Genomic DNA, 17598 nt, shown 5'->3' on the forward strand with positions numbered 1-17598 from the left:
TTCACCGAGGCGCATTGTAAGAGGATTGACAGTCGGCCTTAGTCTAGTCCAAAAGCCTTGTTATGGTGCCGCTGGAGCTCCAACAAGGCCTTTTTTCTGAGCATTTTAAACCCTCACAGATTCTGATGAGATCAAAGCAATGAATCTTACCACAGGGTTTGCTAAACTGTATTTTTTGCTAAACTGTATTGCTGTCAATTGTCAGAGTTAGATGCCTTAAAATATGTTGTTGATCATACTCATTCAATTAAAGTATTTTGTTTTTACCTTTTACCTCGCTTAACTTCTTTTCACACTTTAAGAATTGGGTAAAAGGGGAGTGTATGAGGACCAACTGTGACTGTTTTGTATTGTTTGATTCCAGTAACACTTAGTGTCATGCTATGTTAACTTATTTTCACACTTGTATGGCTATTTAGTAAATTAAAAATGTGACCTGAAAATGTTGCCTGTACTCAGCAGCATAGCCATCATCTGAGAAGCCTTTTCGAAAGAGGAAGTTAAAACAAACAACTGAGATAATCTGCTTGCACAAGTGTACACACCGTCTTATACCTGGGGATGTGGCTGGGTTCAGAATTAACCAATCACATTCAAACTCATGTTAAATGGGAATCAGCACACTCCTGCCACCATTTGAAGTGCCTGTGATTAACCCCAAACAAAGTTAAGCTATTCTAGTTTTCCTGGCATTTGTTTTTGAATGTTTTGTGCCATCATAGATTGGTATTTGTAACAGTTAATAATTGCCTGCACCTTGACTAAGGAACAGGTGAATAAAAACAGCCCCAAAGCATGATACTGCCACCACCATGCTTTGTTGTAGGTATGATGTTCTTAAGGTGACGAACATAGTTGTGTTTTTGTCTGTAGAAGCTTGTAACTTGGAGTTATGTTAATCCACACTGTATCTGCTCCTGTCCTCTAAGAAAGAATCAAGCATCCTTGTGTCTGTGCCCATAAGCTTCTGAAATGGGTTTCAAACCTAAATTACTCAATTTTGTCCAATTGACTCTGTGCTTGCACCTTTTAACAACTGCATCTTCTTTTTGTTGTTCTTGATTTTCTTATGTATTGTTCGTAATACAGTATATGAATTGTTCATGCCTGCATGTACATTACCATGTACATAACCATTTATATGCTGCATCTAAGAAATCAGCTGTCAACCATTTATGTTATATGAATGTTTACTGAAGGTTCATGTATGACCTATGTTTATATACTGTATTTCTGTTCTAACTCACGCATGCAGTTCTGTGTTAAATGGGCATATTCTTGTTGTTTACCTCTGACTGGGTAGGGGTGGGTGGGTTGGGTGACTATTATGGGGAGAGATTTGTTTGTTTAACATGCTGTGTTTATTGTATTGGTGGATTGGACCCCTCATCTCAAGGGGGTAATTCCATAACATTGAAGGTAGTGTATATAGAGACGATTCAAGGCTTCAGCTCTGTTTCTTCTTTGCAGCCCTTGGCAAGTAGGATGTGGTAATTGTTTTCTGTGTTTAGAAATAGGAAGTTGTCAGCTTCACTCTATTTAGTCCTGATCTTCCAACTGATATGGTGTTGTTTTGCACTTAGTTTTTATAGTGTTTGATGACTGTACATGGTGTCTAATGGTATCCTTGTAAAAACATCTAGCCTGCTCATTGAGCTGAGGGCTACACATATTGTAGGAGAGACCTGAACCTGCTTTAATTGCTCTTATACACCAGCAGCTCCTGCAGATTAAATGAATTCGAACCCTAAATGGAGTGGGAATAATTAATCATAACAAAAGACTCTCCCTGCATGCGTCGTGTCCCCTTGAGGCTGGCTGCCGATTTTGACTGCGTCAGTCTTTTCGGATGCTTTTGAAAAGACTCCGCCTTTACTGATGAGGGGATGCCTGGCGAACCAGCACAATCCACCATGCCACATCCACCATGGCGACACTTTTACAGGTGGCTGTCGTTAAAAACACAGTACGTTATAAAACATGAACAACAAGAATTTTGTGATTGTTTCAAAATCCACATTTTTACAATCCAGACATGTTTTTTTTTGTTATTTCACATTGTGAAGGCATATGAAAGTTATACATATGAAAGTTATACATGGCACATAGACAAATCAATAAGGATAAGAAAATATGTTGATTCTCTGAATACATTTTAAAGATACAGTTCATACACACAGAAATATTTCTCACAGTCGCAAAATGATTCCACCTTTGTTGACCCATATCCCAGGTAAGCCCATGAGCCTCTTAAATGTAACACCTTGACACCACTGCATCCACACAGAAATGATGACTCAGCACCGTCGTCAACCAGCGAGCGGCAAACGCACCGCAGCTCATGCTGAGTTAAATTTTACACACATGTAAAAAGGGTGCTCTGACTAATAACGTGTTTAAAAAAAAAAAACAAATATATATATATATATATATATATATATATTTGGTTTTACAGTCGCTGATGTTGTAAAGCTTCAGAAGGTTGACTGTCATCCTTACCGTCCTTTCTGTGGGGAGTTTGCATGACCTCCTTGTGCTTGCATTTCTCTGCTTACTCCGGCGTCATCCCACATTCCAAAAACATGCATGTTAGGTTAATCGTCTGTAAATTGTCCATAGGTGATAATCGGAGTATGAATGGTTCTTTATCGAGACTGTATGTGTCCGTTGACTGACGAGTGACCCCAGGGGTGGATTTACCATGAGGTAAAAACAAGGGGCCCCAAAATGTCTCATAAAAACTGATACTGTTTTATGATTTAAATCATAAATTACCATAAATTATCTGGATTATTATTATTTTTTTTAATTCACGCACATAAAAACGCATAAAAATGCTCAAGTTATCATGATCGTTTCAACTGTCCCCCTCCCTTCTCAAGCAATGCACTCTTCAGTGATCTTGCTGAGCATTTATAGACTTGATTCAGGGAAAAAAAATAATAATAAATAAAAATTGTGGGCGCGTTGTGAGGAAAATGAAGCTGAGTTCTCTTAGTGGAGCGGAGAAGAGGCGTAGGCGAGAGGAAAACAATCTATTTTCATCAGAACTACCAAAGTTTTCAACCTTCTTCGCAGTGACACTGAATGTGTGTAGCTAAAAACAGTGGAGCGTATATTGGTTTGGATAAAAACGTAATTAATTTAGGAGAAAAGAATAAGTCGGAAGCGGCGCCTGCGTTACTTCCGGTTTAGCGTGTTTTTAAGTTTAAGCATTAAAATCAAATTATTTTATCTCGAAAAAGGGGAACTACGTCTCTTTTTAGATGTGTAAAACGTCAGGAAAAGTGACGAAAACCTCTATGTCTCGTAATCTTGAGTTTGTTGTCACATTTCTCTTGGGCCAATTATACATTACTCATGCACTCACTGTAATAGTCTTGCCACGCTGCACTATTTGCATATCTGTTGTTGACCAATACTGGCCACTCATGTGCCTGAGTAGCATCTGCAACATTTGCACAATCGTGCACAATTGTCCCAGATTATCGCACTACTATTCACTTTAAACTGCATACATTTCTTGAAGCCTCGGCGCCCTTTGCACAATGGTCATTGCACCGGACTAGTCCTCTATTAGTCATTTAAACTGCTCTAATTGCAAGAGGACTCTGCATCTTTTTGCACAATTGTCAAAAAAAAAACGGAAAATATGGATGAATATGGATATACACGAATGTGGAGGGCCCCATGACTGTGTTTGCCTTGGGGACCAAAAAGATTAAACAGGCCCCTGTCTCGGCCCCCGCCACTCAAGTCAGCTGGGATAGGCTCCTGCTCACCTGCAACCCTAATGAGGACAAGCGCTATGAAATTTGGATGGATAGAAACTTTACAGATTTTTCTTCTCGTCTGTACAATGTGAAATAGCAAAATCAATGCATGGATTCTCAAACTGTGGAATCAATCACAAAATTCTTGTTGGCACCCAAAGTCAACTAGGATGGGTTCCAGCTCACCCGCGATGCTAGTGAGCTCAAGGAATATAGAAAACCGATGGAAAATTGTGTCACTTCGATTTTTGTATACTTTCCGGTAAATGAAATGATTAAAAGCAGCTGCAATGCACTCCATTGCAATGATATATTTAACTATAGCGTCCTCCTGTGGTCAAACCTGAAAATTCCCCGAGAACCTGACCAACTCCGGAAACATCTCGTCTGTAACTACCAAAATAAAAGCTTTCAGTCTTTTTAGTTGCAGCAAATCTTGTATAAAATGAGGCTGTTCTCGGTCAAATTTGAGCTGTGTCTACTAAAATTGATTGTCTGATTCATCAATGTGTCTCAAATCAAGGAAAATAGTGGTAATGGTGGGAATCTGCCATAAATGTGTGTATTTGTTATTGGACTGGGGTAACTGTTCAGGAAAGAGTCCAGTCTGGAGAACTGTCTTTGCTTCCACCACATTTGCCCAGGTTCCCGTAGAACCATGGGCAAATGTAGGTAGATGACCAACCATAGGTAGATGACCAAAGATATGTTTGTGGTTGTTATTATGCAAAAAATAATAATTTTGAGATAATTGGATAATTTCACACGGGCACACAAGGTCGGGAATCATTTAAAAAGAAAAAAAAGAGCATATTTTTAGCCAGGGTCAAAATTGACCCAGTACATGTTGTGTGCATAGGAAATGAACGGTGTGACAGATCAAATGGCGTGGTATTTTACTTTGAAATATCAAAGCGGAAATGCTCCTTTCGCCCAACTTGGTGGAAAAGACAGCCACTAAAAAAAAGCGGCATGGGCGCACACGAGCGTCTCAGTCAGTGACGCGCATGAAAAAAAGCGGAGGCGAGCCAGGAAAGAAGGGAGTGACTCCGCAGCTCGTGTAGCCGCGTTGAGACACACTTGGACCGGACACAGAGGAGCCTGCTCAGCGGGGGTCTTGAAAATGGGAGCGGTGAAGTGAAGTGGAAAAACTGCCCCAAAAAAAAAAAAAAGGGCGCGGACACTCTGGATGAAAGGCAAGTAAAAAAAAAAAAAAAAAAAAAATAGCGTGAACTTTAAAAATGAAGTTGCTACCACGAGTTCATTCTGTCGTAGAAGACGTTAAAAGTTTCTGTCGGGGGGGAAAAAAAAAAAAAATCGCCCTGAGCTCAGTGGTCAGCTCGGGTTTCATTTCTCCTCTGTGTTTTAAGAAACCGCCCACGGTGTGCCACCACTCAACTGACCGCACAATGACAACCGAAGTTCGGACAACTTTATCAGGCGTCTGAGGCAGCGATTGGCACGAACGCAGGAGTTCAGCCTATTTGTTATCAGATCATTGAGGATGATGTCTCCCCATCGAGCGGCTTGTTTGATGTGCAGTCTGCCACGTACATGACTCATAAATCTGATATGGGAACTATTTGTCGACGTGCCTGCATGGTTCACGTTTTTGAAGAGTTAGTGATCGTTTTTTCTTTCTTTTCCTTTTTGGAGCTGAAGGAGGTAACACAGCACTTCACATGACAAGCTTCAATGCAACCAATATTCTCAAAGTAAAGTGGAGCCAGTGGGGACATCTGTTCTAATCGATTGGTTGGAGTTTTTATTTCAAACAAGCAGTGCATAAAAAGAAGAAGAAGAAGGAAAGCAACATAAAGAAAAAAAAAAACTACAATCAAATATCCCATACTGAAATACTGTGTACTGCCGTTTTGGGGGGAAAAACAAAAACAAATCATTAACTTGTGCAAATAGTTGCTTTACTTTAACACTCCTTTTAAATTCGAGAAATATTAATGATATTTCCCAAAGGGTTCAAACTTTCAGTCTGTGACCTAGTGATGAGTATGTGTGCCTCACAGTTTTGAAGTTCAAGGTTTGACTCTCATCTCCTGGTTTTCCTGTTTGGAGTTTCCACGTTCTCTCCACGCTTGTGTGGGTTATCGCCAGCTTAGGTATGCAGTAGCCTTTTTCTTTTTTCCATATTATGTAATGTATGGACGTGGTTCTTGACCTGCTCAATGTGTAAAGTGCCTTGAAATAACTTATGTTGTGAAATCGCGATTGACTTTGCTAGTTTTGTGGTTTCCATGGTGTCACCGTACGCATTGTCACTTGTCGTCAAAGTTAAGGCAGAATATTGTTTCACGTTTAACTATTATCAGTGGTTAACCTCCTTTTACGCTGGTATGTGAGTTAAGAATGTTAACATGTCACTTAAAGCATAGTTTGTTTACAGTAGTTGCTGACGGTTTTATGATGATGATAGTTTGACCACGGTAAGAATTTTGTGTTTCGTTTTTTTTTACTGGAGAAGCCGACATTGTATATGTTTTAAGTCCCTATTGTTGCGAACCGGGAGGAAATGCTTTGACCCGTTTTGCCGAATGTGGAATTAGGTTGCACATATACCGGATTTGTTTGTGAAAGTTTAAATTCGAATCAAGTCTCGCTGTCAGGCGCGTCTTCGCTGAATCTTTCATCATTTTCCCTTTCGTGTCCTCGGCTTTACAAGTATGAATCCCGTCCCTAACTGCAGGCGCTCCACTACCGCCGAGTTGTTTGAAAACACTTCAGCTCCATCAGTTTCATTTAAAGCCTCAAGGATCCATTTGGAGTCATGCATTAACGCCGCTCAACAGGATTGAGCCTGGCATTTCTCGTCTAACGGAGCAGTTTTCAGCCTGAAGATCAGAGCGATGTGATGTGATGTGAGCACAGGAGTAGTGCAGTGAACAAAGGTTCGCTGAGTTTGCTAGTAAATCAAGATTATTGTGTTAAACTGACTGACGCTATATAATTTCTGTGTCTCATTGTGTCACACATTATAGAGCAATAAAAACTTGGATGACTTGTGATTTTATCATTGTGTTTGTACTGATAACATTTGGATTATCACATTCATGGAGCTTTACAACTGTTAAATGGGATTAATGGTGTTTACACTGGCAGTCTGTGGGTACATAAACACTCAAACAAGCTAAATGTTGATGTTCTTCAGAGGACTGAGGAAGCTGTCTCCTCACCATCTTTTTCCAATTGTTCATCCTGTTGGAGGGGAGGCGTTGATGTTCTCACTACTTGCTGCCGTTAGAGTGCATGTGAGTTGAAGGCCATTTGGTCTTGAGAGGAGATTTATGGGCGAGTATGGTGAGAGGAACACCTGGTAGGGAACGTTCAGCCCCTCGCTGGAGCAGATGGAACAAAGGTTGAAGGAAAGGTGAACGCAGCTTCCAACTCACTGAGGCGTTGAGCTGCCTCGGTCGTGTTTTGCACTTTCTTTGTTTTACTGGCAGTTTTCCGTGTTTAGTCAGCATATGGCCTCACTGTGTTTTTATAAGGAGGCTGGTCTGTTCAAGCACTTCCTCTGCCATCTCCGGGCCAAAAGGGGTTATCTATGAAGCATTTGCATTTAGTGCTGATCCCAATTACGATGGTTCAACATTGTGGAGTGCCTTTTGTACGATGTCTCTTTTGTCATATAATTATGTCAGGCTTTCAGTCGGGATTTACTGCAGAGCTCCACCAGACAACAACTGCAGTTTAAGTGCTCTGTTGTAAAACTCTCCCAACAGCAGACGTACGTACAAGTGAAAAGGCCAAAAACCGATTGTTCCCATTTCAGGTCGGCAGTGAGAAGTCATAATAATGACAAGAAATGACCTGTTGCACACAGCCCGTAGTGTTTGGAGTTCAGGAGTCCAAAGAAACACAAGTAGCAGACTTTGAGCAACAGTGAATGTTAACCCACAAGTGGTGCTCTATATAACATCAGCCTCTTATGTAAGGCCATTTAATAACCTTAATACCTGTCTAATAACATGAGTGCATTATTTATTGCATGGCCTGTCAACTGAGCAAACAATATGCATTTCTTCAGAGGCCTGGGTTTGTAATTTGCTTATCAGTTGCCTTCATACAATTTTCAATTAAGACGATGATGCATGGGGCTGTCATTTCTCAAACAAAGAGAAGTGGCTTTTATCTTCAGCCTGCTGGGTCATGGCAGGACGACACAACTGTGACTCCTCATTTCCCCTCGTTACACAGCTTTTAACCTCTCTTCGTATTCATGAGAGTTGAGGTGTGTGGGCTCTCGCTCGCTCTCTGTCCATATCTCCCTTCACAGCCATGCACACAGAGCGACCGTGAACACCGCAAAGTAAGGCTGCGAGGGCGTCTATTTCTTTCTTTAAAAAATCTTTTTGTAGTAATCTGTCTCAGTGAACATGATGTGCCTGATAAAACTTGACCTGGAACAGGAAGACTTGATATAATTTAACCAAAGGTATTTGACTGTGAATTGATAAGCCATTTGTGCTGTTTGATGATGTGCTTTACAACACAAGAAGTATTTTCTGGTATGTTTGAAATCAAATCAACTAAACTTGATTTGTGTTTCTTTTTTGGAGGGGCTAAACTATTTTAATAGCTTTTATTTTGCAACAGAGTAAAAATATGAAATTGGTTATTTGATGTAGCATTCAAACCAAGGAGTGTTAATTACATTTTGGAGGATTGGCAAGAAAAGTTTGACCTCTTGTCGTTTATAGAAGTGAACATGCGCAATCAACTATCCTGCAAAACATCTCCCGTTTTTCTGTGTAATTATTCTCTACACAGGCTTTCTCTATTGGTACGCAAAATAATCACTGCCTGAGTAGAGTTCTGTCATTCAATACCGTTGCATTTAATCTTGAAGAACTGATTGTTTCGAAACATTGAGTTAATAATTTGTAACTTTTTTGTACATTTTAATTCAATCAATATTTACATGAGTACGTTTTTTACATTATTATTTTTTTTTTTTTTAAATAGATTTTGCTGTTTTAAAGCGTGTTTATGTTCAAGCTGTGCATAATGTTACAGTTGCTAAGGAGGATACCAAAGATGTCTTTTTTTTTTTAAGGAAGTAAATGAAAAATCTAAAAATTGAGGCCACTAAATGTTATTGAAAGGGATTGCATTTAAATTTAAATCAGATGTTAGGGCGTTGTTGTAAATAATGTGCTGTGTTTGCAGACCATAATGGAGCTCTTCCTGTGGTTTGACCTGCTGTTGCTGCTGGTGGGCGTCCGGTCCACCTCGGTCAAGAACTGCCACCCGGGCTGCCACTGCGAGGTGGAAAGCTTTGGCCTGTTCGACAGCTTCAGCCTGACCACAGCAGACTGTCGAGGGTTGGGCCCTGGCGCCGCCATGCCCGTGCCCATACCGCTGGACACCGCCTACCTGGACCTGTCCTCCAACGCCATGGGCCGGCTCACTGACACCATGCTGGCCGGGCCAGGCTATACCACCCTTGTTAGCTTGGACCTTAGCAGCAACCACATTGCAATGGTGAGTAAAGGCTTCTTTATACTATACTTTATACTTTCATTGTAGTTCATGAAGTAATTTTAGTCAAATGTCCATCTGTGGCATGGATAATTTTTTTGAATTTATGTATTTGCCACTGAATAGTCTCATGTTTTCCAGGTAAGCCCCAATGCTTTGTCCAAGCTACATTACCTGGAGACTCTGGATCTGAGCCACAACGACTTGGAAGGCCTATCGCCTGGCTGCTTCTTTGGCCTCCCTCTGGCTGAAGTGGACCTTAGCCACAACAACTTCCGGGACTTCGACATGGATGCGTTTGCGGCTAAAGTAAACGGCAAACCAGTCAGTGTGGATCTGTCACACAACAAGCTTGTGTCCATTTCCACAACGCCGCACAGGAAACTTGTACACATTCAAAGCTTGAATCTGACGGTGAACCGTCTTTCGAGCGTACCAAGGTTAGAAGGACTTAAGATACTGAGATACCTCAATCTGGATAGCAACCCCATCAACGACATTAAAGAGGGAGACTTTGCTCACCTTACAGATCTGGTTTACTTATCTCTCAGCAGCCTTCATCAGCTTCAGAAAATTGAGGCGCACAGCTTTAAGAGCCTCCAAAGCCTTCAGGTGTTGGAGCTCTCCAACAATCCCAAGATGAAGTCACTAAGCCCGTCCGTTTTCACCGGACTGGAGTCACTGCAGGAGCTGAATTTATCTGGCTCTGGAGTGACGTCCTTACCAAACAACATGCTCTCGCACCTCCCCAGTATAAAGAGCATTACGCTAGGACAGAACATCTGCTGCTGGAGGACCCAAAAACAAGGACAGTTTCACCGGCAGCTTGGTCAGACCCAACACTATGAGGTGCTCAGCTGCAACCAGGATGGCGTTGTGTTGTAGTCTTTATACTAGCGCTGTGCCTTCGATCCCTTACCCCTTTCCTAAGCTTTAAGAGGTTTCATGTGGCCTTCATAGACACAAAGGATCATTTCACATAAAATGCTGACTATGTATCCAAAACTTATTTTCACATTCTTCATCTAAATACAAACAATAGCAATCTTTTCACACTTGTTTTATGTCACAAATACGGTACAGTAGGTCACTGTTCTTCATAGAAAACGGCTGACAACCTTATTGGCACATGGATTTTACCACCACGGACCACATTACCACTAAATTAAGGCATTATTTCAGCCCATTTTGAGGGTTTTCGGGACCATCCTGCCTTTTTGAGTAAATGCTAACCAGGAAGCGTAAGTCTGTTTGCCCTAGCATAAAGACTGTACAAATGCATTAGCTGTACAGTATTTAAGCTAAGAAAAATCTGGTTCCACAGCACACTAATACTGTACTGCATTTCCAGTCAACCAGAGTGCTTCTTCATTTTATCACTAGTTCACAAGTCTAATTACTCTTGCAACTTAAAGCAGTAGTTAATGATGTTTCTGAAGTTGATTTAGCTGAGGTTTGTTTTGCTAGGATATTGACATTTATAACCCAATTTAATAGAGTGTGAGGAGCTTGTCATACACTAAAAGGACCGTTTTTTTAACGTGAATGTACTTTCAAAAGGCCAGCTCGTGAACATGTCCAATTGTGCAAGCCGTATACCCTTGGACATGGTGTTTACTTACTTTTATGAGGTGAGCGACACCGAAGAGGGGAAACAAACAGGGACCACATTGACTGGCAGTTCCCTTTTACTGTCCCCATTTGGCAGATGAAGTATGACACACAAACCTTTTCCTGTGGACCTAAGAAACGACTGGGCTCAAGACCGCTTGAATGTCTACAAAACATAAAGACTTGAGGTTCTGGCTTTAGAAATTGTCATTTCCTTGGTGTGGAATACAATCAAATAATGTACGGTAAGTGTCTGTGGAAAGATTTATATTTGTATGGACGTCACAATGCTGTATGTATTTTTGCAAATATATAAAAGTTATAATAAATTGAAATTGTTTTATTTATTTTTTTCTCCTATCCCGCTTACTCATGTTCTGTCTGACATAGTGATTTGAGGTGTGTCACTCCACTTGGTAAAAAGTGCTAACAAAAACACCAAAGAGGAACGATTGTGTCACCGTCCACTATATTTGTCATTTTGATGAAAGTTGGTTTGTCTTGGCGCAATGAGTTCCTTGAAACAGGGTGTGTCTCTCCTCAAAATAACAGTCGCGTTTGGGTCTGAGCAGATTCTACCATTGGGTTGAGACTCATGTTTAGCACAAAGCTAAAGTTTTTGGATGTTCATGGAAAAAAACAAAAACAGTCAATTCAAACGAAATGTTGCGCACTGTAAGATCACCTAAGGAACTATCCATTACATTTTGTAGATGATCTGCACTGTTTTATTTGTAGGATTCCACAAAAAAAAAAAAATCTATTTCCATTCAACTTTGTGAAGCGGATGTCGAATGAAAACCCCATTAGATTTAAAATGAAGATGAGAATAAAGGTGTGCTTCGTACACATATGTCTTAAAAAAAGACACACAGTTCCTAGGGGTTTTAAAAACTGGAGACACTGATTTCTTTGACATTATTTGGTCAAAATACCCCAGGGATCAAGAATTATAACACAAGTTACAATACGCATTGAATGAACAGTAATCAATTATCCACCAATACAGACAACAACATACTCCAAAATACTGTGATTTTGAGAACGTAATTACCAACAATAGTTACTTTTGCATCACCAATGTCTCACACCAAGTACTAGTTTGTAGCTGGTGAATCGAGCAAAGCGCAGTCTAGCTGTGCAGAAGCATTTAACCAAGACTGCTCATTTCTTTCCCCAACAAATGAAAGAAAGCGATTAGGAAGTGATTGTTGATTCTACAATGCGCAGTTACGGTGCAGTACCATAAAAGTGCAAAGAAATGCACAATTTCACTGTCACCACACTATATTTGTTATTTTCCTTAGTAAAAAGTGTATTTGAATGTTCCTTTTTTATTTACACATTAAGAATCCAGTTTTACTGGCGTGTTAAACGCTCAATCCATTGTGGGTTAATTATTCATTCTGAAGTGCGCGGTCAAAAATCGGTGATGGAAGGTAAGGGCTGACTCACTGAAGAACTTAACAATACTTAGCTTCAATAATATTTACAATGAAAAATGAGAACTTTCAACTTCGTCTGCAGTCTGGACTGTGAGCTGGTTTAACGTGCTGCACGGCTGACGTCACGTAGTAAGTGCTTCCCACCACCCCTCTGTCAATGACCCACAGCTTTGCTGGTTAAAGAGCTGATTAAACTTGTCACTGGGGGAAAGCAAAATTACTGAGAGCAATGGTGTGTGTGTCACTCACTTTCACGTTTACGTACACGCATGTACACACAGCTGCCTTCATGAACCACAATCGGCATCCATCTTATCAGTGAAGAGTCTTTCGAGAAGTGTCCTGAGAATGGTGTGCATGTTTACATTTATGTACTTACTGTACTGTGTTAAAATGTCAAGTCTGCTCTAAGTTGCTGATTTCGTGTGGTTTTCGACTGCACTACTATTTAAGTTATTGGTTCATGTTGACGACATCATTGTGTAACTTGTGTGACGTACATTACCAAGTAATGGGTACGGTTAAAGGGGCCACAGCAGCCGACTGGTTAGGACATCCGCCTCACAGTTCTGAGTACCCGGGTTCAATCCCCGGCCCCGCCTGTGTGTTCTCCCCGTGCCTCTGTGGGTTTTCTCCAGGCACTCCGGTTTCCTCCCACATCCCAAAAACATGCATGAATTGCAAACTCTAAAATGCCCGTCGGTGTAGATGTGAGTACGAATGCTTGTTTGTCTATATGTGCCCTGCGATTGGCTCACGTCCAATTCAGGGTGTACCCCGCCTCTTGCCCAGAGTCACCTGGGATAGGCTCCAGCACGCTCGCGAGCCTAATGAGGATAAGCAGAACAGAAAATCAATGGATGGATGATAGTGGGTTTATTGCACCTGTGGAGGATGCGGGTGTTTTTGCATAATTGTATCTGTGCATGATGGAGTTTCAGACTGCAGTCCCACTGTTGCTTGCAAGTGGCTCTGGATCTTCACCCAGCCTAGCTCATATCATGGGCAGAGAAACACTGTGTGTGGGTTGCGGGGGGCGTTTATTATGTAAGTTCAGTGCGAATGGCTCGCTCACAGGTACATTTTCAGAAATAGATAACGAAAGACTTACTTGGTTGTTTAATGTCACACTTGATGGGTGGGCAGGCACTTCAGAAACTCAACCTTTTGTAAACAAGCAATTAGGAAGTACATTTTCTCTAATATGTAGCCTTTAATATATACTAGTGGAACTTTTAAGGTATACAATGCAGGTTGACACTTTGGGCGATTCATTCCAACATTCTTCCCAATGCGACACGTGACGATTGGGTAATGATTCATGAATGTACAAAAATAAATACATGTTCAGAATCCCAACGCTGCTCGTCGCTCACGGAACGAAAGTGAAAGTCGCGCTTGCCGCCTGGACACCTGAAGGAAACGACCAGCTTGAGATTCACTTATCAGGTTCAGTGGCTATTGTTTGGAAGCACTACGGGTTTTATGAATATGAAATTGGAAAGGGCTTTGCAAAATCTAGTCAATATAGTGTATAAGACGTGTAAAACAAAAATTAAGGGCACTGGTAACATCACAGACATGAGACAGCACCTCACGCGTTTCCACTCTGGGTTAGAAGAAGAGAGAATCCGCCGGTTGTTGCTGCTAACCAGCAAACAATAGAAGATGAATTCTCAAAACATTCGTACTCTGATGCGGACGCTGGAGCCCAGATACAAACTCCCAGGGTGCCCTGAAAGCAGTTCCTGAACTTTTTTTTTTTTTCCTCTTTTCCTCAAAAGACGTTTTACTACAGAAATCTGTGAAAACCACTAAGGATTTTGATTAAAATAAGTCTTTATTTCTATAGGCACTTTGTGTTATGTTTGACATAAAATGTGGACTTCATTCTTACAAAGTACTGTTAATACAGAATTCTATTTTTTTAAAGTATTCCTTTTGACACAGTAAATGTTTTGTACATAAGGAAGGTAAGTGGTAATTATTTGTTGTGAGTAAGCAGCTTTTGTTGTATAAATCTCAGTTACATACAAACTTATTTCCTCATGGTTCCTGTTGGATCATTTGGTGATTTGACATAAATAAAAGATAATGGAGATACATTTGTTTGGTTACTTTAATGAATGAAAAATGTGTTGATTATCGTATTTAGAGTCTTCAATGAACCCACCATGCATGTTTTTGGAATGTGGGAAGAAGCCAGAGTACACAGAGGAAAGAACATGCAAACTCCAAACAGGGAAGCCAAAGCTCAAATTCAAAACTGTGAGGTGGACGTGCTAACAAGTAGACCACCATGCTTCCCACTTTTAATATTATGCCATAGAAATGACTCAGGTGATTTGTGGCATGAATGTGATGTAACTGTTTTAAACAAGTTCCTAAAAAGCCAAAGAAAAAAATAAAGCAATGGCTTAAACACAAAATCAACCCTTTGATGCTCTCTGAACTGAGGCCTCATGAGGCAAAGCAGTCTTGATCCAAGACATAATTTTACTTTCTAGAAAGTTGAGAGCAAGACATATAGACCAGTGGTGTGGAACAAGGCCTGAGAAACAGTAAAGTGGGCACTGGGCTGGAGTGCTATAGTTTGGCACGTTCCCCAGCCAGTTTAGGCTGGTATCCTGCCAAACTGACAAGAAGAGAAAGAGGCTTGAATAAAGACAAAAGTCCTGCCACACAATGCAAACATTCACACGATGCCCTCTTTCTCTCGACAAGAACACCCCGAGATCCAAAAAGAAAAAAGGTCTCACATAAATGAGTGGCTATACAGATTATATAAGAGTTTGGAGCCTTTGACAACTACGTGGGTTTTTTGGAGGCCTAATTCATTTAAATGCTCGGGTAGGTCTTTAAGCAAGCCACAACTCCCCCCCCCCCCCCCACCCCTCCACCCCTCCTGACACACACACACACACACACACACACTTGTCTCCCACCGGAGTGTGTCTGTTTTTGAAAGTGACTATTTTGTTGCATGGATGAGTAGGGTTAGTGAGCCCTCAGTGGACGACCTCATTGCACAAAGCACTTCCAGATGTGCGCCTTTTCTCCTCAAGCAATTGCATGTTAGGACTGAAGAAGACCATCCATCACCCACTCCCACTACACGTAGTCGCACAATAAACTACACAAGAAAGTGCAAAGTCATTTGTGGAATTCACCAGCACTGCAAATCAGCTTAATATGCAAAATCTGTTTTGTTTTGACTTGATTTAATTCCAGCATACTGTATGTGGTATACAGGACCATAAAACATCGGTTTTGTGCTGCATCACAAGGACAACAGTTTGCTCAGCGGAGGGCAACCTGTTAAAACAAATGCTAATAAACGTATTAGTTATTTATAGTTTATTTTGGAGTAGCATCAGACAACAACAGCAACAAAAACTATTTCCACAAAACTTTATGGCAGTGAAGGAAGAAACCATTAAATAGTGATGTGTTTGCATGAAGTTGCACATCGTAAAATAAATAGACAATGTTGAAAAACCATCCATCCATTTCTATACCGCCTAATCACTTGAGGGACACGGGGGGCTCGAGCCTATCCTAGCTGACTTCAGTCAAAAGATGGACTACACCATGAAATGGTCTCCAGTCAATCACAGGATGATCGTAGAGACAGGCAACCATTCAGACTCATATCCATGCTCTCACTTTGTGAAAACCGAGCCCATGTGGGCTGCAAGAAAATCAGGTGTATGTACCACTACATACCACTACATGTACCACTACTACTACACTACCTACTGTATATGCCATCCATCTATCCATTTTCTGAGCCGCTTATCCTCACAAGGGTTGCGGGAGTGCTGGAGCCTGTCCCAGCTATCTTCGGGCAGGAGGCAGGGCACACCCTGAACTGGTTGCCAGCCAATCGCAGGGCACACATAAACAAACAACCATTTGGAGTTCCCGGAGAAAACCCACGCAGGCACGGGGAGAACAGGTAAACTCCACACAGGTGGGGCCGGAGATTGAACCTCGGTCCTCAGAACTGTGAGGCAGACGCACTAACTAGTCGTCCACCGTGCCTACTGTATATTGGAAGAACAAAAGATTGATTCACTAAAATTACAACAAGGAATTCAAATGTAAACAGTAAATTGTTCAATATGTGCACTACCTGTGACATGATAGACAATTTATTTTTCGCTGTCCTCTTTAAATTTTTGTGCCATGTTCAAATCTGCTTTTTCATTGTATTTCCTCTCAAATGCACCCTGCACACTCTTTGGAGAATATTCCAACACACCAAAAGCCTTTTTGTTGATAGTGAATGCCATTCTGCACCAAAAAATGATAAATATTAAATTGACATCAAACTTAAACAGTTTTACACATCTCGTTAATACTTGGCATCATTTGAGTGGGAATTGGCTGTGTTGTTATCAAATTACAAAATTATGTAAACAATTTTGGAACCCCTTGTACCTTTTAAGGTTTTGTGTGAACCTTGGCGGAGGTCTGGGCTCTCAAGTGATGTGTGCTTTCTCTTGACAAAGAGACTAATATTGCATCAATTATTTATATAAGCCCATAGATAAATAAAAACACTTGTAATGAACATCCTACAAATGAGCAAAACAACCACGGAGTACAGTTCAGTTTGTATCCAGAATACTTTTCCTCCCATGAAAAATAATGGAAATTAATCCATTCCAGGATCGAATTGTCACCATCATCCTTTAAGTAACAGTTTAACGCAAAAATAAATTGTGTACTCATGCTTTGATGCCACATGATGGACGGCAGTCGAATCAACCTTACATTATTAACTGTTGTGCAGATGTTAAAAGGTTCCTTGCCAGTTGCCATCACGCGCACTCTTCTGTGGTGGGAATAAAAAATAAATAAAAAATCACACTTCTGGAGTTACTGTAATTCCTCCGAGCTGAAGTCTCACTTGACGCCATGCACGAGGGTAGTTGGAACGCCAACAACTGAAAAGGTTTTGGTCAAACTTTGAATCGTAAGACCCCAGGTGCGTACGTTCAAAATGGAGAGTTTTTTTCTTTACTGAAAATGAAGGCAAAAATACAGTATTTTATAATACGGATATAAGGCACAGCGGATTATAAAGTGCACTATCAATGAACGGGTCTATTTTCATACATAAGGCGCACCGGCCTGGCTCACTGTCCACTTGAAATCAACCCAAAGGTGTTCCATCGGGTTGAGGGCAGGACTCTGTGAAGGCCACTCAAGTTCATCCATGCCAAATTCTCTCATCTATGTCATGTTGGAACAGAAAGGGGTAATCC

At 41.0% G+C, this 17598-nt stretch overlaps 1 protein-coding gene across 4 annotated transcripts; it reads left to right on the forward strand.

Annotated features, from left to right (window-relative positions):
- Positions 1-4722: 4722 nt before the first annotated feature.
- tsku (tsukushi small leucine rich proteoglycan homolog (Xenopus laevis)) lies at positions 4723-11215 on the forward strand. Of its 4 annotated transcripts, none has more exons than XM_061682370.1 (3): positions 4723-4969; positions 8958-9272; positions 9411-11215. In XM_061682370.1, the coding sequence occupies exons 2-3, from the start codon at positions 8964-8966 to the stop codon at positions 10152-10154; spliced, it is 1053 nt and encodes a 350-aa protein (XP_061538354.1). In that variant the 5' UTR covers positions 4723-4969; positions 8958-8963; the 3' UTR covers positions 10155-11215. The 4 variants fall into 4 exon arrangements, with proteins under 4 accessions (XP_061538354.1, XP_061538352.1, XP_061538353.1 ...); XM_061682368.1 differs by lacking the exon at positions 4723-4969 and adding an exon at positions 4976-5438; XM_061682369.1 differs by lacking the exon at positions 4723-4969 and adding an exon at positions 5348-8097.
- Positions 11216-17598: the final 6383 nt, after the last annotated feature.

Source organism: Phycodurus eques, chromosome 7 (assembly GCF_024500275.1).
Source record: "Phycodurus eques isolate BA_2022a chromosome 7, UOR_Pequ_1.1, whole genome shotgun sequence".
In the NCBI taxonomy this organism is placed as follows: Eukaryota; Metazoa; Chordata; class Actinopteri; order Syngnathiformes; family Syngnathidae; genus Phycodurus; species Phycodurus eques.